Raw genomic sequence first — 23421 nt, forward strand, 5'->3', positions numbered from 1 at the left:
CACCTAAATGTAGTATAAAACAAAACTGACCACTAAATGCAACCTCTGTGCTAAATTTGAGCCCGAACAAACGCGCGGTTAAGCCGAGAGAATTTTTCTTCGATTTTCTCTGATTTGCGCAACAGTCGGTACAATACAAGGCCTCCTCAGCGCTACCTGGCCACCAGATTCGCTTTGGCCGTTTTTGCACGTGTTTAGTGCTGCTGCGCAAGATGCACGTCCACACAAAAAAAACTGACCCAGCAGAATTGCAGCGACCTGAATGCATGCACCTACAATTGGTTGAAAACAGGTACGACTCGCGAGTCGCAACACAGGATGGAATGCCCCAACGGTGGGATGCCCATGGAAAGGATCAAGTTGGTTGGTTTATTGGTGTTTAACTTCCCAAAGCAACTCAGGCTATGAGGGACGGCGTAGTGAAGGTCTCCGGAAATTTCGACCACCTGGGGTACAAATTGCAAACACGGCCGCAGGTGTTGGCCCAACAATTCACTTTATTCGCCGTCGAAAATTCAGTGCACTGTTAAATAAAACAGAGCGGGCATATCACGTCACCCCAAATGCAAGTGATTTAAACATTTATATTACAGGAAGGCCTAGCTTTGAGACGTATGCGATCACGCCAAGAGAAGGCATAAAAGGTTAATTTGCAATATCCACATGTCTACAAGAACTTGAAATTCCTTGGCTGCTAACTTCACAGTGCTTTTCTCCATCCAGTAGGAAAGTGTAGTAAATAATTTAGACAACAATAAATACAAGTGATGCAAAAAATAGGCAGTCACCTTTGAAACAGAAATGAAGGCAGCAATGTTCAGTTTGGATCGACAAGAAAAGGAAGAGGAAATACTATGCCAGCACGACTGCATAACTCATACTGAGCAATACATCACTTTGTGCTCATTCCTGCATTGACATATCAGACAGTTTACTATAAGAGCCAACAAGGCATCACACAGCACAGAATTTAGTGAGCCTGTTTCCAACAGTTTCCTGAAACCGGCAGGCTAACGGAACTTGTCCACAAAACAGAAACTTTCCATTGCGATCCTTCATTTCAAACACCACTGGCAGTGTGCATGCTATTTACAACACTTATTCATTACACTTCTTTACTGCTTCCAAGAGTACTCAGAAAATGCAAAACAAATGACAACAGCCAGATGTAAGCAAGTGCTGCAGAACACTTCTTCACCGTGTGGGCAGAAGTCAATGTCAAGAAGCAGAGTCCACAACACAGTTTCCTTTCAAACAACACATTTCATAAATCCACTGCATCACATGGCAGTCTAGTCCACGACTTGCTGCAACCACTCACAGCCTGTCAACAGCGCTTCTTACACTTGTTGGGTGGAATGTCAATGTCAATTGCATCATTGCCCAAGATGAGCCGGATACGCTTAGCCCCTACGGTCACCGGGGACGGCTTCTCTTCTCGCCTGCGGGCATGCTTTCGATGTTCGCTTGCCTTCTTTTTGTCTTTCTTCTTCTTTTTCTTCTTGCGTGGTGACTCAGGAGAGAGAAGCGGAGGTGATAGCACCTCATACACAGTTCGGCGACGTGCTGTAGACACTGGTGAGGTGTCGCCACGTGCGTGTGGATGTAGCCGGCGTATCGTCAGCTTGAGGCAGCCCAAATGAGGTGGCACAGCAACTGTCTGTGCCTTGGCCTGGCTTGTGGGTGGTGGCAGTGACTTCTTAGCAGGAATGGCCCGCACGCGGGGTGTGGTCCTCGCTTCTGCATCAGTTTTGGCTTCTCTTTTTGGTGTTTCTCTCTTTGGCTCCCTCTTCACCCTCTCTAGTGGCTCTCGGCAAGTTGCACTGCCTGCCTGCTGCGTTCTCTCTGGCAGCACGGTGACCATGGGTGCTTCGAGAATGGCAGTGTCCAGTATCTGAACTACAGGTTCCTCATCACAGAGCTGTGCCATCTGTGGCAGTTCGGGCAGTTGCTCAGTCACCTCCAGCTGGTCGGCCTCAGGCTGATTGAGCTCTGGCACGCACACTTCTGGCTGAATCACCTCTTCGCGAGTGACCTCTTGGACCAGTACCTCTTGGTGGAACACTTCAGACTGAATCTCTTCAGGCTGGAACACATCTGCACCAAAAATCTCTCCTAGAACCAGGTCTTCTCGACTCTCTTCTGTTTGAACCACTTCTTCATCAATCATTTCAGGCTGAATCACTTCAGCTTGCATCACTTGAGGTTCAATAGGTTCCACAGTACTTGTATCCCTTACAGTCACCTTTGTGACACCCCCTTCTGGTGCGCCCACTTCTGACGCAACCACATTTGGTTTGCACTCGCCTGTTCCTTCAATCTTGTTTGGTTCCTCTTTCTGCTCTTCTGCAGCAGAAAGTAATGTGTCCATATTCTCTTCAGACAATATGCATGCCTTTTCTTCTACGATTGCACTGTTGCCCTGCAGCACAGTGGCCTGATCTGTTGACTGTGCCCGAGTGCATCGTCTGGGCTGCCGTCTTTCCCTCCTTGGAGGCATAGGGCCTGATGTTTCCTTCACTCCTGACGCTGGCTTCTTTATCTCAGCAGATTTGCTCAAATCTGGAGGGCACGATGGCTTGCCAGAGACTATCTCATCCGGTTCGATTGCCAGTTCAGGAGATGTCGCTTCGTAAGGCTTTTCAGAGTCAATACAAGGAGCTTCAGAATGAACATCCACAGGAGGCTCAGGTGAAGAGCCCCCCAAAATGGTCAGGCAGGAAGATGTCAGTTTCACAGGTTTAGACTCTGGCACCTCGAGAGGCTTCGCTTCCTGTGCTTTCTTGGTGGCTGCTGAAGCCTTGTTTTCAGTCCGCTGCTGGTTTCGAGCCCTTGTCACGACTGTCACTGCAACGGTAGCCCCGTTCACCTTCAAGACGCCGTCGCTCTTTTCTGTGGAATGGAGGGTGCCGTTCAAGCCTGTCTCCTTGATGGCCAGGGCTGGTGGGTTGCCAGGTGATGACTGCACAGAATTTTTATTTGCTAGCACAGGCTTAGACGACGCATTCTTTCCCATGTGGCCAGGGACCTGTTGATGTTCCTGCAATACTTCAGTGTTTCCCAGCGGTTTCTTGTGACCTAAGATGCAGGAGACAAAAAAGTGGCATTAAGTAAACAAAACGGCATGCTAAACAGGCTACGAGACGGAGTGCGCAGCAAGACTAGAATTTAGAGTATAACCTCACTGATGCGTTCAGAGTTCAGACAATTTCCTGGTTACAAGCTCAAAATTGTGAGCAGTAAAAATGTCCCATAAAGTTGCACTGTTCTCCTTCCGGTTAATACATTCACAAATAACATGGAAACCACTGAGCGGTGGCTCAGTGCCACTGGCATACGGTCCCCGATCATAAGGCCATGGGTTCAATACAGGCTGCAGCGGATATATTTTGATGAGATAAAATACAAAAAAGCCTGAGAGCTTCGTGCAATGCCAGCACACATTGAAGAGCCCCAGGTGGTCTAAATTAATCTGGAGCGCTTCACTATGATGTCCCTTATGTGTCCCTTCATGGTCATGTGTCCCTTCGGGACATTGAACCCCACAATTTGCGATACCCGGATAATATAATTTTCCTGTAAGCATGTTCATAATTTCACCAAATTCTTATCATCTGCTATGTTTAGTAAGCAATCGTCAGCACGCTAACATTCAAGCGGGCAGTGCCTAGGAGCCCGCAACATCAGCAAAAGCCCACAGAAGTCAGCCACCAGGGTGGCTTCACTACTACGCGTATCTGCAATGGGGCAAAGCATGCACAAACGACGATGAGGAGTGAGCAAACAAGTGAGCCAAGCCTGTGGGTACATGAAATGAAGAGCACCAGCGCAGAGGCAGTCAACTACAACAGTAACTTCCACACAGCGGATATGAGCGATGCGGCAAAGCGTTAGAAAATGACAAAGATGACAACGAAGGGTCATTCCATGCCAAACGTCCCAGACATTGCGCTCAACCATTACTGATTTGTTCAAAAATATTCATGGAAACTTATCGCAACGTGTGCAAGCCTAAAATATTTTTGCTACAAAAAATTTAGTAATGAGGTCAGCGTAATTTGAACATTTCGAAAAGGCTTTGTGAAAAAGGGACCGCTCAATAATAGGCAAAAAATCAAATTTTTGAGAAAACATTCCAAAAATTTTATAATGAGACTGCACAGATTCCTGCTTTCGATATGATTCAGATCACACATTTTTGGATGAAATACATATCTTTTGTAGAAAATGTACTATATTGACATAAAAAAATATCAACTTCCTCTCTGAAATTAGGAAATGGACATCTTGCTTCCTTAGATGTCTTACCTATAAAAAATGCTACAGCTGATGAAACGGAATATGTCGAAGTGAAATAAAATACTAAAGTTTCAGAAAAGTTCGTTTTGAAACATGAACACCTGCTTATTTCACCCTGACGCCGTCCAAGTAAAAATACAAACGATGGCGGGTATAGTAGAACAGTTTATTGCCTTTAATTTCTCGAGTTTTAATCAAGATGATTTTTATTTAAAGGGAGAAAAAGTTTACGAAGTTGATCTCTCACTCCGCAAGTTGCGTCGTCTCTTTAACGCTTCTTCACCACACAGCGCGGCACCTGGCATGACACAACATTTACAGCCAGATAAACACTACAGTCTGCACTCACAGTTGTGCAGGGCTAGAGCTAAAGCCCATATCACATGACGTACTGCAGGTGGCATGCGAGAAGCCAGACCATTTTTGCTTTCGAAGTCTGAATGGGCCCGCTTTGGTGCCAAGCAGCTAAGAACAGAAAAACAAAGGTATTCAATGCGCTGTCTCACGCCGACCACGAGGAAGGAATGACCAGCCAGCACAGCAATCATAACACCAGTCCTTTATTCATGTTCCAATAAGATCGCGGACAGCGCTTGCCTTGGAGCGCACGTGACGGAACGAAGTCCTCACCACGGTTCCGAGTAACACAAGACACGCTGGCGGTGAGCGCAGCCCGCTCGTGCAGAGGCGCCTCAATCTCGAGTGACTAAACATACCGTGGACTGCAACACCGGCAAGCAGCATTGCCTGCTCCTCGCGTCCTCTACACGTCTGTCAACACTGACTGAGTGCCGCATGAACACACTGAATAGCAATCTCACTTGTGCATGTGCCGCCGTGGCAGCGTCAAGAAAATCTTTCCCCACAAATATCTGTTCGACTACACAATGTTTTGATGCCTGCCTGCCGTGGAAACTTCACTTCGGAACGAGAACCATACATTTCGTCTAGCCACAGTGTTGACAGTGCTATGCTCTGCGGTAAAGGGAACCAAAGAGACGCCACAACTAACAGCGCAAGAACTCAGCTCTAAAAATTTTTTTCTCGCTTTAAACAAAAATAATCTTGATTGAAACTTCACAAATGAAAGCCAATAATCTGTTATACTAAACTCGCCATCGTTTGTACTTCAGTAGCCTATATCCCTTTGACATGTTCAGTTTCATCAGCTATAACACTTTCTATAGGTAACAGACATCTAGCGAAGCAAGACAGCCATTTCGTAATTTCTGAGAGGAAGTTAATTTTTTTAAATGTCAAAATAGTACAATTTTTTATATTTTATTTAAATTCTGAGAAATAGTTTATACTGTCCAAAAAGACATGATCTGAGCTATCCTCATGAATAAATTTTTAGGGGCAGAAATATTTTAGGCCTAAATTATACCCCTGTCAGACGAGCAAGTTTAGTGTCATTTTCAACGAGTGACACTCGCCTGTAGTGTCATTCGCATCGTGTCACACGATGAACTTTAATGACACTCGCTGCTGAACACACTCGGCAAGAAGTGAGTTTGGGGAACTCCCTTCACTTTTCCCGAGGGGCGAAGTGCATAGCCTCGGTAGCAACGTTTCGAAATTAGAGTACAACGTCGGCAATAAAAATAGCGTTTTATTGAACGCAGCTAATTTTTTTTTACCCTCTTGTTCATGTAAACTTATTTGCGTTGCCATTAAAGATATATACTGCACATATTCCGACATTCTTGTTTTCAGCTGCAATAACATTTTAGGCAGCCGCAGCGGTATGGCTATGGCGGCTAGCATGGCGACCGTATAGCAACCATCTGCAACCGTTTCGGTGTGACGGTGCAACAGTGCAGTGTTTGCAATCCAACGAGGTTCTTTGTCAGTGCAGTGAGTGTGTGCAACATGGAGTTCTGAGCAGCGGCTGATGCAAGAAGAGAGCGGGCGTCAGCTGCGCAGAAACGTTATCGTCGTGGGTCGCCATGATGCTTCAAAAAGTGAAGCACTGCTCCTGGCTTGTCTCGTCTTGCGAAGCCTTTTTTGTAATCACCAATATTGCACAAAGCTCCTTGATAATCATAAAAAATTGCTTGCAGTTTGGAATCTACTGTACATTAACTGTACATTAAAGCTCTGAAGCGCGAAAAGTAATATTTTTTGTGCCTTACTTGAAATGCCATCGTCACCACCATCAATTCCGAATGACACTTTATTTATCCGTGTAGCAGCACGCCCCGAAAGTGTCACTCGTTCTGGAGAAGTGCACTTCGTGAAAGTGTCACTAAACCTGCCCGTGTGAAAGGGGTATTAGTACGCACGTTGTGATAAGTTTCCATGAATTTTTTTGGACAAATCGGAGGTAGTTGAGCGCAACGTCTGGGATGTTTGGGGTGGTATGACCCCAAAGTGATCTCAGCTTTTTCCCATCGCCGGACTGGACAGGTTACTAAGTTTCTTCCTTGCTAAGGATGAAGATGAAGAAGCGGGCAGCGGTGGGGGATGCAGCGCTCGAGCTAGGCCCTCAGCCATTAAATCATAGTTCATCTGTCATCATGTCGTCCTGGTCCTTGGCTTGCCACCTTGAATCATTTGGTGGAGGTGCCGGGGTATACACTGACATCCTGGTCCCTGAAGCATCGCCGCCTTCTGCTCGCCTTCGTTGGCGGCTGAGAGGACCTAGACTCTGCCACCCGGCTCAACCCCAATTCGAACAGACCAAAACCGACCAGCCGCTTTCCCCCACCCTGTCCCCAGCCCCGCCCACAAGACATGATGACCAGGACCAGACACACTAAGACCCGACGACGACAAGAACCAAGACAGCATCCCCGCCCAAGCTGTCCGGCGAGTCCATAAACCTTGACCTTCGGCTCTGGGCGACCGAACACTGGACCTGAAGCTCCGGGGGCAACCTTTGATCATATTTTGTTCATCTCGGTGGCAAGCCTTTCACCTTCTTTCCTTTCTGGCCATGCTCACTGTCACATCATCCTTCAGAATTCAAGTAATCTATCAGGACAATCACTCAGTGGCCCTGGGAATGCTATGAAGAAGACAAAGAACCGAGCAGTGGCAGGGACAGGGCGCACTCACTAGGCCCGCAGCCATTAAATCATATTTCACCTGTGATCATGTCGTTCTGTTCCTTGGCTTGCCACCTCGCATCAATATGCCTACAAGCACCATAAAAGCTCTTCAGAACTTTCGCCCAGAAGCGCTGACCAACCTTTTTATAGAGTGAAAGTGTCAATAAATGTCTTTGTGCTTTTAAGTAACATTGTCCAAAATCTTTGCAGGTTTGGATCATACATTTTTCTGCATAACATGCTTTTTTCTTCACATCTTTTAGAAAGTGAACCAGCGAGATTCTACTGTACTACAGTGGCAAATTGGGTGTGTTGACATGTTGTAGTGACTGCAGTGCAAACAAAATTACAGCCAATTTAGCTTACTTGGCCAAATGCGAAGTAACACATTGCGTTTCATTTCACCTACGGTTTGAGGCTGGGGTTTTAAGATCAGGCTGTTTTAGGCAAAGATCGGCAAAATCGGTAGCGGGACCTATGTAGCTGGGGCTTCTGCAGCCATGCCGCTCACGTGTACACGCTAGAAGGGGACGACCCTGTACATTTCCCTTTTATATTCATCACCCTCCCATTGGTCTTTCAATTAGATTTTGTCGTCGCTTTCTGATTCTAGCGTCACGTGACCTCCTGGTAGGTGCTGGCTATGAGAGGGTGAAGGTAGGTGATGGGAGGAGGCTCGTAAGGTGACAAAACGCATTTTTACTGGCAGGTGCCCAGATGTGCAGAGATGCGCGCACCTTAGTGGTTGCACATAACAACATTTTAGGACCGCTTAATGCACCTTAAGAGAGCACTGTGATAGCGGTTATGTTCCGGATCCACTGTGCACGCATGGAAGTTGACGAAGACAACAACTTGCAATACACAGCACAGAGTGCGGCAGTTAAAAATGACGGGTGAACGGTTGCGGCAACAGCATAGTGGTCTTGTGCAGTGGCCAGCGAAGCTGATCTGTTCGCACTGCCATGGGTTCGAAACTCGGGCGTGGCGCAGTCGCAGCCATAATTATTTTATTTCTGCAGGCCTAGCTGGTTTCAAACACTCAAAGAGATTTTTTTTTTTTTTAAGGTTGGATGCCTTAGTGCTAGCGCATTAAAAACAGGACTAAGGACGGAAGAGTAGACAAGGACAAGCACTGATACTCATCTAAAATATTAACAATCATCTCTTTCGTTTTTCTTCCTTTTGCGCGGCAGTCATCAAGACGTTAAGCTTATACACTGGCCGTACTGTACACGGTCTACTGCTTTTAGTGACTCAGCCCTCTACAAAGACTAATAAGTGGGTGCAGTCATCACTTCTCCACAGTGAGAAAGGGTAAAAAGTTTAAAAACATTATCATATACCACTTGTGCACTTCCGTAAACACAAGGGTACATGTAACATTGAAACAATCTCTGAAAGCCAAGAACTGAGTGCCAGCGTTCCAATGTGCCTTACCTGCACTTGCCCTGGTGGTGAGACGATTACTCTGGTTGTTGCTATGTCGAGAAAGTGCTTTCCGAGCTGACTTGCCACCTGCACCAAGAAAAGGGAACAACACAAAAATACAACAGCCCTTCAATAAAATGGCCTGGCTAAACGTTTCCAGCTAAACAACTCATAATCTTTGGAGCAGCTTTGGAGCAGCAAAACTCCCATTTTGGAGCAGGTTTGGAGCAATTTGCAGGACATTTCGGAGCACTTTTGCAGCAGACTGGCGACATTTAAATGCGAGTGAGAGCAATTTTGTTTGCAACAAGGCCAAAATCTGCACAGATATTGATCACGGATCCCACAGGCCAGAATTAATTAAAAGGACTGCAATTGTTCTTAAGATATTTGCTAGAGTTTATAAAAATATAGACATGTGGCAGCTACTACAAACAGTAGTTGCAGTACATTACCTATTACAAATTTCAGTTCAGAAAAAAAAAAGACATCAACAACATAATAGGGACAGTTTGTCAAAACCGCCAAAAGAGTGCAGCAGAATCTTGAACATACTATGTCAGGACCGGAAAAAGGAAAAAAGAATCAATGCCCGCGAACCGGTGGATTTTAAAATTAAGAAAATTGCCGCAGCCAAACAAACAAGGAGGGGGCTAACTTACCCTATTTACTCGCATAATTTGCGCCCTCATGTAAATGCACACCCAGAATTTACTACCCAAGCATACTATATGAAAAAAAAAAAATGCACCAGCATGCACGCAAGGCAGGCTGTGGAAGATCGGCGTGAGCGCGTTGTGGTGTACGGCTGTGAAAGGTGCGAGCAGTGAGGGGCGCCGGCCGCACCGCTGTGAAGGTGTAACCACGTAACTGGCCAAGCCAAGCCAAATCAATGTCAACTGGGTGCGAGGTGCGAGCACGACGGTATAGTAAGCCCGGTGCCCATTCCCTGGCAGCTCCATGTGCAAGAAGTTCGTAATTCGTTTGTCAAATTAGCGCGCCGATTACCCGGCCCACTCGAGCTGGCGGTTGCTTTTCCAGGACAAGGCGCCCAAATTCCTAAACAACCAAACTGCCGGCGGTTAGCCATTAGTCAGCCGGGCCTATCGTGAGGATGCCGCGTTTATCTCCACTGGCTCCTGACTGCTGGCTCTGCGATTGTATTGCTGCGCGTTTATTGCTTAGAGCTACGCACGCGGCATCATACCATCCCGCGGGGACGGGGGTTGCGTCGACAGGTGCAAGTGGGGGTCAATGTTTGCACGACAGTGTAGGGAGTTTTTTTAGGACGTCTTTCACGAAATCTCCGCATCTCTTTTTGGAGACCTAAATTACTGAAAAAAGTTCACAAATTATGCCAGTGAACCTGGTATCTGTTGTCTGTACAATAATTATAGCTTGCTATGTGAGGTAAGTTCATAATACCGGCCGCACTCAACTTATATTACCAGATAATAGTTAACAGTACTTTTACTCATGCTTGTACAAGCTCTTCGTGACAACCGCACCGACCACCACGAGCGAATCTGACTGTCGATGCGAATGCGGTTGCATCCGTTTCGTCGAAAGCGCCCAGTGTTGCCCAGCCGACAATAACACTCGGCTAAATTTGGCTCTGTATACTTGCAATGGGCGCAAATTGCCGTTTAGGCGCAGCTTGGCGCAATTGGCGCAGCACTTCCACCCCTGATGATACGAATTTCGGGTCAAATGAATATTCTTAATGACACCATACACCACTGATATTTTACTGTAGAAATACTGTGTACTGATTGCTGTGTACGAACTTCCATTTTGGCTTTTTTGACGAGTAATGTGCAGTGGAGGGGTTGCTCTGCCTGCAAGCTTTTCAGAAGTACACATATCTTGGTGAGATGTAGGCAAAATTTGTTGGGCCACAACGCCTAGGGTAACTGCATTTTCGAAATTCTACAAACTGATACGGATAATACTTACCCTGGGCTACCTGCCTCTCAATAATTAAAGAACCTAACAGCCAGCTTTTGCAAGAACAAAATCTTTTATGCACAGTTTTTATCCTCGGACAATTTCTGACGAATTGCCTTCCAGAAAGCTTAATTGCATCCTCAAACTTTGACCAGGCACTGCAGCATTATCTATTGTGTTGATGGTATGATCCATTGATTTCGTGTGTTTATAGTTCTCTTTGATGCTGTATTGGTGACGTTTTTATTACCTTGATGTACAGATCACTTTCAACTTCTATTTTGTCAATTACCGCCACTTGAGCTACTGAATTTTATGCCATTCCATTGCCTCTGTTTGTCAGTTTTGCGGGTGACTTCATTTTCATCTTGCTTGTACGATTTCATGTTTGCCACTCCTGCTAGGGCCAAAATACTGGCCTGCAGTATTTTAAAATAAAATAACTAAAAATAATGGTTAAAAAGTTAACTATCCAATATTAGTTAACTAGCATGCTAGTTAGCGCGTATTAAACTCTGATGTACTACACCTCTCACAATGCTATGCCAAAAAATGCGGTCTTCTAACTCAAAAAGCCTACTTTTAAAAACTGTGGAAAGTCTCGGGTGAAACAACCTGTACATGGAACCCCACATGAAACTCTCCTATGCCTGCTAAATAATTCATACTTTTTAATTTCTTCCCTCATGCTGCTTCGATTTAAACAGTGAAACAGTGGCTGTGACATCAAGAGTGACTTCAGGTCACCTGAGACATAAAAACTGTGACCAATTTACCACATCGTGATTGAATTAAATTCAATTTTTATGCCATTTTGCCCCAATAGCCAAAATGGCAAGTAAAATTAACAAGAAGCTTTAATATTCCAGTTCTCTTTCTTTTTTTTACGGCTAACATGAACTAGAGTCCACTTTGATGTCGGAACCATCATCTGGCTGCTGAAACCGAAACAGCACAAAAGAAGAAATTCAGTCAGAAATTATTCTAGAGATGACACTTGCAGGTTTGACCTGAGGTGTACAATGAGACTTTACATGAAAGTGCACCAAGATGTACGGCATGGCCCGACGGAAGTGTACCTGGCTGGTGGTGTGCCTGTGGCTGCATTTGGGGCCTGTGCTGAGGTGACTTGATCTGCTGCTTCCACCGGTTGAGGCGGTTGTCCGTCTCCCTAAAGCTGTACGCCAGCCGACTCTCCATCAGCGTCTGCTGGCGGCCTTTCTTGGTGCTGAACGCCCCCGTCCCCCGCCTGCAAACAGGTGGCAATTGTTGTAGCCAATCGTTATTTGCACTTTTTTACCACTATGCATCATAAGAAGTTTGCCTCTGTACATGGATTAGGTAACTTTTTTTTTACAATTCTGGTTCTTTGTTTTATTTTTTTACTCTTAAAAGACCTTGATTTTGCTTTTGTCTTGAAGTTTGGTTACTGTACTTGCGATGAGAATTTTGCGGCTAACATATTATCTGTTAACAGCAGCAGCAGTTTTCAATGCCAATTACCTGTCTGTGAAAAAAGGCCTAGGCAAGTTTCGGCTTTTGGTGAAACAATACTGCACATCTCAGTTGTGTTGCAAATATAAACAATCAACAATACAACTGAATAACAGAGCAGCCCAGCTCACAGAACAGTACTAACAACACCCTTCCCTTTCCTGCCATCAACATTCTAGTCCTCATCAAACCAGAAATGGTTGAGCAAGTGAAACTGCTCACCTTTCACACGTTTCACACTCGCAGTAGCTGTTGCCATCGCCAAAGAAGTCCTCGCCATAGAAGCAGGTGATCTCCTCACCCTCCTCTATGTCTCGCAATACCTTCACACATGCCGTGTCCCGACCAGTTGACACAAACTGTGAACCACAGAAAACACGTATGGTCCATTAAAAACCACCAATGAAACCATGAATGGCACATGATAATTGCCTCTGATGAGGCCACAGCAATGCCAAGTGATGTTCCCTCTTATGAACACCGACAAGAGCACGTACAGTCAAAACTCGTTTCAGCAAAGAGATAAAAATTACAAAATAGTCTGACACAGTTAAAATTCGCAGTGTAAAACATCACCATAAACTCAACAAGAAGAAGCGCAACTTAGTCAATAAAAGGAACTGGGAGAGACCTTTCCCAAAGTTTTAGCATTAGCAGCCGTTAGCGGCGATCGCAGAGGCCACACAAACCGAGTGCCAAATGCCAGTCAGGTTGGCTTCTCCGCACAGCACCACCACCATGCAGCGGCGGCAGGTCAAACACCAGCTAGGGTGGCTTCACCGTATTACAGCGGTGTCGCGTGAAAAATGGTACGCCTGAACGAAAGCTACTGCCATTTTCAGTACCTCCATTACTGTCGACATGAGCGCGGGATGGCTACTAAAAAGTTACAACCAACCACGCCGCGGACTCCAGGGCACTATCAATGGGTGTTAGAAGCCCAAACGGGTGCCGACCAGCTGGCTAACCAACTGTTCATGCCATTATACCTTCTGTGGCACTGTTGGTAAGTGTGAGATAAAGCGTAAACCGACGCACAAATGCTTGCCGCACCACCACCGGTCACTCATGAAGTGACCCGAGCGGACACGGCTCGGCACTCTACTTTTCCATATATCCGTTTAACAGTAAACCGCATTCGATATATGAAGCAGAACTGCATGTGTTTGTTAAAGATACTTGGAGACAGTTCAATATAGCCACTGATTCATAATGTCCAGGTTCATTACATCGAGGCTTGACTGCAACAGGACATTTGAAGGCAGGCTCAGGAACAAACTAAATGCTAGAAAATTAAATGCCTAGCCTTTTCACTCTTCCTAGAGGCAGGAAAGTGACAATGAAAGCTCCTCCTCGCCCCCAGAAATTATTACCCATGACATACTCCATCAATGGACTGTGGATAATGCCCTAAACACCAGGGGAAGTTCCACACACAGCATGGGTACAAAGCAAGAGCACCTAACAACACAGTGTACACTAACTAGCTAGCAGGCATTAAAGCTTTAAAAAGTGTTTCAGAATACTGAATGTGATGCAAAATTTGAAAAAAAAAGAAAAAAGAAATAGAACATGCACATCATCGACACAGGATTGAACATGCATATTTTGCAGAATCTCATCATATTAAGAGTATAAACTCTCCTGAAGACATCTCAGTGCCACCTCATATACATTACGCTCAGGCAGTATGCGTACACTGAAAATGAAAATGGAGCTCTGTGGTGTTATTCTACGTTTTGTCCTTGTCTGCCGCGCCGAAGCATTTCTTGAAACTGAAAATGGACTTCTGTAACAACTAAGAACTGTTGGGTTGATGTACATGCACCCATCAGCTTCAATCCATCAGATTAAAGGTGCACTGAAGAGGAATCTGAACTCGTCTTTTTGCCGCGGGAACTCGATCTACACGTTCTGAGCATTCTTAGAAACTGTGACTTATTGCCCTGTGTGGCCGATTTCCCTAATTAAATCGAATTAACGTCCGGCTCCCACCTTTATTTTTTAATTCTCCCCTGTACGGTGGGCGGAGTCGACCAACGCGTAAAGTGCCTTTCAGCCAGCTCCGTGGAGGCTTTGCTTTCACTTTATTTGGGTTTCCGTGAATAAATAGCTTCATTCGCAGATAATATAGCCGCAAAATAAGCCCGCAGGAATAAAAATACAAGCGGACTATTTGCTTCTACGGACTACTACGTATTACTCCGCCGATGGCAGAGCGGCAAGCCGCCACGGGACTGGCTGAAAGGCACTCCACGCGTTGGTCAACTCCGCCCACCGTACGGGGGAGAATTAAAAAAAAAAAAGGCGGGAGCCGGATGTTAATTCGATTTAATTAGGAAAATCGGCCACACAGGGCAATAAATCGAAGTTTCTAAGAATGCTCGGAACGTGCAGATCGAGTTCCCGCGGCAAAAAGACGAGTTCAGATTCCTCTTCGCAGCGCCTTTAAATGACTGCTCCACAGGCAGTGTCGAAGCTGAAGTGGCTGCCTTTGCAAGCACCCTTGCGCAGGAGACTCACCTTGCAGTTGGGCCGGCAGTCGTGGTTGATGAAAGCAGCTGGGCCCAGCCACAGCTGGGCACAGTTCTTGCGGCACGAGTACATGACGCTGAAGTCGTTCTTGCCCGGGCACAGCAGCTGACACTCCTCCTCTTCCGTGAGCTCCGCAATGCAGCCCACCAGGTGAGGGATCTTTTCATTCTTGTACCTGCACACCCCGAACACACGGGGACTGCTTTAGGTTCAACAAGCACTGACAAGAGAGCAGAGAATTTCCTACCAGTGAACCATGATCGCCACCTCATCTAAATGTAGCCATACGACAGTTGACCTGTACAGTGGTCAGGTAGCACGAGACACTATGATGGCTGCAGCACAGTCTTCCACATCAACCCTCAACACAACAATGACCAATGCAACTGTATTATACGTAGGGCCCTTTTGTTTTCGGGTAAACCCAGATTAAACCTGATGTCTACCCAAAAATGCACCTCTAGAGAACCTAGGTTTTCGGCGCACAAGGCTGAGAACATCACACAAAAGTTAGTGGATATCTTGTCCTTATTCCCATGGAGGGGGGTTATTTAACTAACAATTTTAAATCCTGTTCTAATGCTTGTCATTATTGACAAGATAAGTTGTTGAGGCGAGTTGGTTCCGATATTCCATGACTACAGCGCAACGAACGGGACAAGAAGAAGGACACAGGCAGAGACTCAACACAGTGCTGCGTTGTGTCTCTGCCTGTGTCCTTCTTCTTGTCCCGTTCATTCAGCTGTAGTCATGGAATATTGTCATTATTCATGACATGGCTTAATTCAAGGATCAACTCGAAAAATGCATTATAGAAGCAAGAAGTCAAAACACAAATACTGACCATATATGTTGTTGGCATCAATGTATCAAGTGCTACCCTGCTAACGACAGCCTACTCCAAGGCTCTTGAGTGCTTAAAGGGACTATGCAATAAATTAATTGAGATTACGTAAACATAGGCAATCCATCACTTGTCACCCCAGCGCAAGAATTTTTGAGCTAGCATCAATAACAATGAAGTTATAGACGATTAAAAATCACGCTCCTCCTCTCCCCCCTCAACTCGTACGCGCGAGGCACCATGAAAAAAAATAAAGAAAACAGCTCCGGGACTGGGCTCCGCTCATGAATACGTCATTCGCTGACGTTTGGTTTACGACTTCCGGTTGTCGCACTCCGGAGGAGCAGCGTGCGTCAGCAGCGTCTCTCCGGTCTCTGCGCTTTCTTGGCTCCCGAACTCGTGACAGAAAGAGGCAGCAGAGGTAAATTGAAAACATATGCGTGAAGGCAATGCCCTGGCTCGCACTTGCCCCAGGGAGTCGCGCGGCGGCTCGAGCAGACGATTTTCACCGCTACCGGAAGTGTGCCCGTGACGTCGCAGCTGCCGCGGCTCGAGCGAATGACAGCGTGTGGTGGCCTGCCGACGTCATGGGACTAGTGACGTCTGTTTTCCCGATTTTGGTTTCAAAATGGCTCCCTACGAAGACACCAAACGGCCCGCGAATTTTAAAAAACGCGATTTTAAAAAATTCATAATAAACTGCCGGCTCAGTTCCGAAGACTCATACTTGGTGTCAATGCTTATGAGCATCACTTCTAACATTTACAAGCGGCTTTTAATTCTTTGCATGGTCCCTTTAAAATGTTCGCTGTGATGTTGAATGGATGTTTTCGCAGAGTACAAAGGCAGGAAGGTCTGCACGGATGCAGAAATGCGGTGCACGAGATGGTAATTAACACGGCAAAAAAAAATGTACAGTAAAACATTGTTATAGCGAATAGGTAAAAAAAAATCATAAAGCAGCTTGATTTAGAAATTTGTAATACAAATTTCATAAAAAAATTAATGCTGGAGAAGCAAAATTTAGTAAGCAAAAGAACGACAACTGGGAGAAGCCTTTTCCGTAGCTTTAGCACCATTTCAAAGCCATTCCCTGCGATTTTGGAGGCTGCAAAATACCAAGCGGCAAACGCCAGTTAGGTTGGCTTCCCCGAACAGCACCACAGCATGAGGCGGCAGCACGTCAATTGCTAGCTAGGGCGGCTTCCTCGCATGACAGCGGAATCGTGTAAAAAAACGGATGCCAGGACGAAAGCTATAGCTGTTTTCACCACCCCCGCTCCGTGACAGACAAAGTGAGCAAAGGATAGCTGCTGGAAATCTACAACCAACCATGTCACAGGTTCCAGGACACTATTGAAAGGTGCCACAGGCACAAACAATTGCTGATAGCCTGGCTACTAGCTATTCTCAGCTGTATTTGCTAACAAAAGTGCTGATAGAAAATGCAAAATAAAGCGTCAATCACGGTGTGAACGTTTGCCGCTCCACCACTAGCCACTCATGCAGCGAGGCAAAGCCTGACGCTTGCTAGTCGAGAGGGTGTAGCTTGGCGTTCAGTAGTTTGATATATCCGTTTTATGGCAAACCACATTCAATATATAAATTAAGAAACGCATGTGTTTGTTAAACAGTTCGATATAGCCAATAATTCGTAATATCTGTGCTTGTCATAGTGAGATTTGACTAATATTTTTACTATAGTTTTTTAGAGCAACCTGCATCTGTGCTTGTTATAATGAGATTCGACTCATTTTTTTCTTTACAGCAGTTGTTTATAGTGCAACCTGCCATTTCTATACTGTTCATGAAAATATTGAGCAAAAATAGTATTTTATGTGCCAAAAAAAAAAGAACTGCTAGTAGTATGAATTCATTTGTTGTAAAAATAAGACCTGCAAAACCTAAACGTATGGATTTTTTTATTATTTTCATCCTTGAATTAAAAAAAAACAAAACCTCAAAAAGGAAGGCCCTAATTATACATCATTTTAAATCGCAAGATAAAGAAAGTTTCATCATCAACTGAAAAAAAAACTTCCTGCAAGGAAAGCCCTTATCCCTAGGGAAATAGAGGGAAACTCAAGAAAGGAATTTGTCCTTGACAGATGGAAGGGGTAGAGCATCTAATACCCGTGCCACACGGACAGATTTAATGCCATTAAGTGCTTACTGCCTTAAGTTTTAATGGCATTCGTGCGGTGCCACACGCATAAATTTAATGGCATTAGCCTTACTGCCATTCGCGACCTACTGAGTTCGCCACAACTCATTCGCCTGTGCAATGTGTACTCTCGTTCCCATTCTACACGCAGAAAAGCATGCAGCTTTGTCAGTTACAACTGCCTAGCCCACTATAAAATGGTTAATTCTTAACTTTCAGCCAGATGAGGCACCTAAACCGCATTTTCGATGCGAAGAGCGTCATTTTAACCAGCCTTATTGACTGGTACTCTCGACTTATGTGCTGACATGCGAGTTTATGGCTACTTTTTCGACTTGTAAAGCAGGAACAGCCGTATTTTCTGGAAAATTGTTTTTACATTACATCTGAACATCATTCCCGATATATTCTGCTCATTCGGAATGTTTATATTAAGATGAAACTTTTGACTACCTTGCAAGCGTTATCGTCATCGTCACTTTCGATAATGGCATTAAAAGTGGACGTGTAGCACCAACTCCGAAAATAATGGCATTAACAAACTTAAGGCCTTAAGCATTTACTGCCATTTCTTGTGTGCGTGTGGCATGGGTATAAGAAAGAAAGCACAAATGGTACCATTAATGGGACCTAGCCAAAAAACATCCTGCAACAAAGAAATGGAATAAAAGATGGCAGATTCTGGACTTCTTATTTACACTAGTAATTTACGATATCAGCCGTTTCCATTCACTATAAATGAAACTGTCACAATAAGTAAGCCCCATTTTTTATCTAGGCAAATGCTCACCATTTCTTGGTTGCACATATCTTTGCCCCGACATTGCCCTCCATTGAGTAACGGTCACAACGCATGACCTGAAACCCAGCTTCCTTGTCGAACATGCGAAGGTAACGAAAGATCTGAAATGCAAAATGAGTTTTCATTAATGTTGGCAACTGCTGGTCAACACAATGTGCTGCAAGCAACATGTCATGATAAAAGAAAAACAGCACGATAAAAGATAAACGGCATGATAAAAGAATACCCAGAATTTTCACCTTTATCAGGTGTGAAGAAACGGTCCGACACCTGGATGACATGCTCACTAGCATGAATGCAAGCGCGAGGATTTTCAGTTAAGACGCACTAAAATGACACCATGGTAGCTCCAAGGGTTTTTCGAGGTAACCATATTCTAATAAAACTTACGATGCCTTAGGTTTTCCTCTCGTCCCCCCCCCCCCCCCCCCCCCCCCCCCCCCAAGTCTGGTAGCCATGCAACATTTCATTATGGTGAGAATTGATTTTAAAATCTGCCATTTCCGTGGCCTCAGTTCGGACAATTTCTACGAGCAACACTGCATTTTCGATGTCACAAACATTCCCCGCACATTAATACGCATTCCCTACTTCACTAACAAAATTTTAAGAAATGTATTCATCATCATCATCATCAGCCTGACTACGCCCACTGCAGGGCAAAGGCCTCTCCCATGTCTCCCCAATTAACCCTGTCCTTCGCCAGATGCGGCCACTGTATCCCCGCAAACTTCTTAATCTCTTAAATTTTGAGGCACGTATTAGGTCATCCCAGGTATTTTATCCAAGGACTCACCATTTTCAGTCGCTACTTCAGTCATTCAATGTGTTTTTTTGGTAATGATTGTGATGTTGTGGCTGCGTCACATAAGGCATTGCCCCTAGCCATAGGCTGAGTTTCGGTTTCAGTTTGCTGTTTTCACTATTTCAAAATGGTACCACTGGTCATTTTGATAAACGGTCTGGTGTTGCAAGAGAAGGGTCTCAAAGGAACGTGACGAGACTATCAACTCAAGATCTTTGAAAAACCTTTAGAGTTGCCCTTTTGCATTCGAGAAAGAGCCTCACATATCAACCATGGTAAAAGGAACAAGTTTTGAAGTTGGCAGCTGCACCTAATTACACAAAAGTTAGCCCTTTAAAACAGCACAGTCCGTCCTTTAGACAAAGGCATTTTCTTTGGTGTCTGCTTTGCCTGTAGCATCATAGTCATCAGCTATTTGGTTGGTTGGTTTATGGGGTTTAACGTCCCAAAGCGACTAAGGCTATGAGAGACGCCGTAGTGAAGGGCTCTGGAAATTTCGACCACCTGGGGTTCTTTAACGTGCACTGACATCGCACAGTACACGGGCCTCTAGAATTTCTCCTCCAAAGAAATTCTAGCCGCCGCGGCCGGGATCGAACCCGCGTCTTTCGGGTCAGCAGCCGAGCACCATAACCGCTTAGCCACCGCGGCGGCAGTCATCAGCTATTTACGGACAACATTATTATAATCAATACAGCATACCAATGAAAGTACCATTAACCAGCCAACATTGGCCACACAGGGTTTATTAAAACAAAAACATGTTCCGAAGAAACTCCTCCTGCTGAGAATTCTTCCTCATTAAATTTTACAAATCAACTGACATTGTGTAAGAAATACTCCAATGAGATAGAAACACTTAATTGGACAGTACTTTGATGAAAAACAGCTGCAAAGATAACTATCAACCGGTCAATATGGGCATGGAAGAGAGAAAATGTAATAGAAACAAAGCTCAAAAGCACTCGTCCATCAGTCCGTGCTTTTGAGCTTCATTTCTAGTACGCAGCGCTCGTGTTGTCTGCGTCCTTCTTCGTCCTTGTTTGTGCGCGCTCATATGTGGTCTGCAGTACAACACCAACTTGCCAATCAGTCCGTGCTTTTGAGCTTCATTTCTAGGAAACATAAGTTCATTCCCATCCCATTTCAGCCCCTCAGAGTCTCCTGTATCGTTTGCATAGTTCACATGACAACTACTAATAAAAGCCCGGCCAGTTGCTCACAGCTTTCATGCTCCAGAAATGGATGATCAACACATGACATGCACGCAGGAAGCAGGGACGTGGACAGCACTCACGTGTTCCTTGAACGGACCCTGCCGAGCCTTAGTGAGAAATGAGGCCGGGACGAAGTCCGTCAACTTGGAGAACACCTTCTCATACTGATTGTGTGTCTTGAAGTCTGCTATCAGCTGCTGCAACTCCTGCTTGTGGGACTTGTAAGGGCGAAACCTGGGACCAGAAGAATAGATTACTGAGAAAATGCAATACCTTGAGCTTAAATGCCATCAAGGCTTTTAAACGGAACCAGAAGAAAGTTAGGTGCAATGCACCAGATAATGTTTAGCACCAAGCATTTATGTCAATTAATGCAAATTGTCCGGCATTTTTTTTTTCTTTCACAGGAGACAAATACTGAGGTTCCAGCAAAAACAATAAAACTTTATACTTACAAAACGGTACCGCTAGAAGTGCAAGAAAGATACAAACGCATTCGCAGAGTGCACAAATCAATTTGCAGGGCAGATACAAGCAGAGTATTATAGCTCGGTGCAAAAATAACCTTACTGGGCACAATTTGTATTCCCTACACTAAGAGCAAATTTTGAATGAAAAGTAGCTCAATTATGGCACAGCACACGCCTATATTTAAGAGAGGGTTCCGATTTTCCAGATGCACACAGGAATCTATGAATGCACTTGCAACAAATAAGCCTGAAATTATCAAACACGCAACAGCAATTCATAAGACAGACCCCTAATGCGCAAACGAGTAGTGCTTGTGTGGACATGCTGAGTTAAAGCAGCAAGCTGCTTTATCCTACACAGATTTTGTTACGACTTCAGTAACGAAGTCTGCATAGAGTGACAGGCACGAAGTTCAGGACAAAACAAAAATTCGTACCTCACGGTGGCATGTATGTTTCCAATGCAACACGGCAACAAATGACAGAAACAGTGTTCCTATCTGCTCGTATAATGAGAAAATGTATGTTCATAAGCAGGTAACGCAAGGTTCAGCTCGCAAGTTCAGTGCGCGATGTTGCGCACAGACTTTGCCGCGGCGAACAGCGCACACTGAGCAGAGGCAGTTGGAGGCTGCGTTGACAGCCCGACGCTAACCTGAGGTTCATTTTGTGTGTGGCGAAGCCCAGGTAGGGATCGAGAATGAGGCTCGTGGCCTGGTCGTCGCTCTCGCATAGTTCGCGAGCAGTCATGCCCGTTGACGGGGCGTAGCGGCCGCCGCTCCGAGGGCCTTCCACCACCATGGTTGCGGCGGCGACGGGCCTGGAAATACACAAAACACGGCTCGATTGTCACTCTATTCACCGAGAGACAAACTCCGCAGACCTTTGGAACGGCGCTACTGCCGGCACGCTTCGCTGGCGCAGAAACGGGACACGCAAGATCGCGAGAAGCTAGCGCGAACAGGCTTCGTAAAAAGCGGGGACGAAGTAGAACACTGAGCGATCGCTGCATCGACACGGCAACAGCCCGATTCCGACCAACAGATTCGATGTTTAATCAATGAATAATCCCAACCACATCTGATAAAAACGACTGACGTCCAAGAACACTGCAGCAGACTGTGCCCCAACTTGGGGCAAGTGTAATTCAATGCATCTCCCACATCCGCCACTTTCAGGAGCATGCTCCGCAGGCAATTTGGCGACGCGAGAAACGAATGCCGAGGCATGCCGACACCACGGTTACTACTAAACCCGAGCGATCAAGCCATATTCTATGCGTGACTGAACACTCGTCAAATGTACGCAAACACGAGTGTCTCGCACAGCAAAAACTAACGAGAGGAAGGTATGGCCCCGTAACCCTGGTTTCACTCATCCCACATTTTGACACGAATCGGAGCTACTATCTCACCTTTACATCATCCTAGACGATACGCTGCTACGTGACAATGCACAAACCGTCATGCTTTGCAAAACTTCCCCTGTACTTTCTGAAAAGAACGTTCCGAAAAGATGGAGGGATAAAGGTGATGCAGTCGGGACATCTTCGTTCCGTCGCAAATGACACCGGTCAGACTTTGTGTTCGATGTTATTTTCCAACCAGGCACTCACCTTAGGTCCCGCGATGCTAGTCAGATAGTCTTCTAAAGTTCCCACAAACTCGTAGCACGAATTTAGTATACATGGAACTGTCAGGTAGGCGAGCGACTCACGAAGCCCAGACGAACAATCGCACAGCGCAGCTCACAGCACCGTGCCATTCGCCGCATTCGGCACTGCCACCCGTGCACACAGGCGCTAACATTTTTCACGCTATCAATCTAGACAAGTTTAAATCGTTGGTACGTCCTTGCAAAGACTGCTAAACATATTTTGATCACCAGAAACGCAGGTTTGGTCGGGGATCGCTCTGTCAGTACACAGTAGGCCTAGGGAAGTTTTGAACTCAAAATTTCGCTCGAAATTTCCGAGCTCACTTGGCGCTATTACAAAATTTAACAAATTTCTACATTTTATACCACCGCAACGCTTGCAATGCACTCCTCATATATTTTAATATGCCGCAGTAAACATAAACACGGTTTCATTGTTTGCAGGCGCTACATTTTCGGTCGGATGATCGCGGAGGGTGTTAAAAGGTCGGTCGACCATGCCGAGCCGTAGCGGCGCTGCCTCGATCGGGCGTTTGTGGTTCGTTCACCACGTGCGATCGCCCTTTTACTTACTCGCTCGAATTGCGCAGCTTACCTGCCGTAGGTTCACGGTTGAGGCGAGGCTGCTAGCTGTATGTTGTTCCAGTGCTTCCGGCGAAAGTAGCAAAAGGAACCCGCATACAAATTAATGGGGGCCGACACAG

The 23421-nt window shown here is 45.5% G+C and overlaps 1 protein-coding gene across 3 annotated transcripts; it reads right to left on the minus strand.

Moving 5' to 3' along the window:
- Nucleotides 1-477: 477 nt before the first annotated feature.
- Nucleotides 478-23342, minus strand: Hmt4-20 (Histone methyltransferase 4-20). 3 transcript variants are annotated; one of them, XM_089565635.1, is made up of 9 exons: nt 22677-23342; nt 21717-21881; nt 20672-20825; nt 18558-18670; nt 14748-14934; nt 12447-12583; nt 11810-11979; nt 8793-8870; nt 478-3078 (listed from the first exon to the last, which is right to left on the minus strand). In XM_089565635.1, the coding sequence occupies exons 2-9, from the start codon at nt 21860-21862 to the stop codon at nt 1328-1330; spliced, it is 2736 nt and encodes a 911-aa protein (XP_089421761.1). In that variant the 5' UTR covers nt 21863-21881; nt 22677-23342; the 3' UTR covers nt 478-1327. The 3 variants fall into 3 exon arrangements, with proteins under 3 accessions (XP_089421761.1, XP_089421763.1, XP_089421762.1); XM_089565637.1 differs by lacking the exon at nt 22677-23342 and adding an exon at nt 22476-22624; XM_089565636.1 differs by lacking the exon at nt 22677-23342 and adding an exon at nt 21945-22391.
- Nucleotides 23343-23421: the final 79 nt, after the last annotated feature.

Source organism: Amblyomma mixtum, chromosome 1 (assembly GCF_055824585.1).
Source record: "Amblyomma mixtum isolate Tamu chromosome 1, ASM5582458v1, whole genome shotgun sequence".
Lineage (NCBI taxonomy): Eukaryota > Metazoa > Arthropoda > Arachnida > Ixodida > Ixodidae > Amblyomma > Amblyomma mixtum.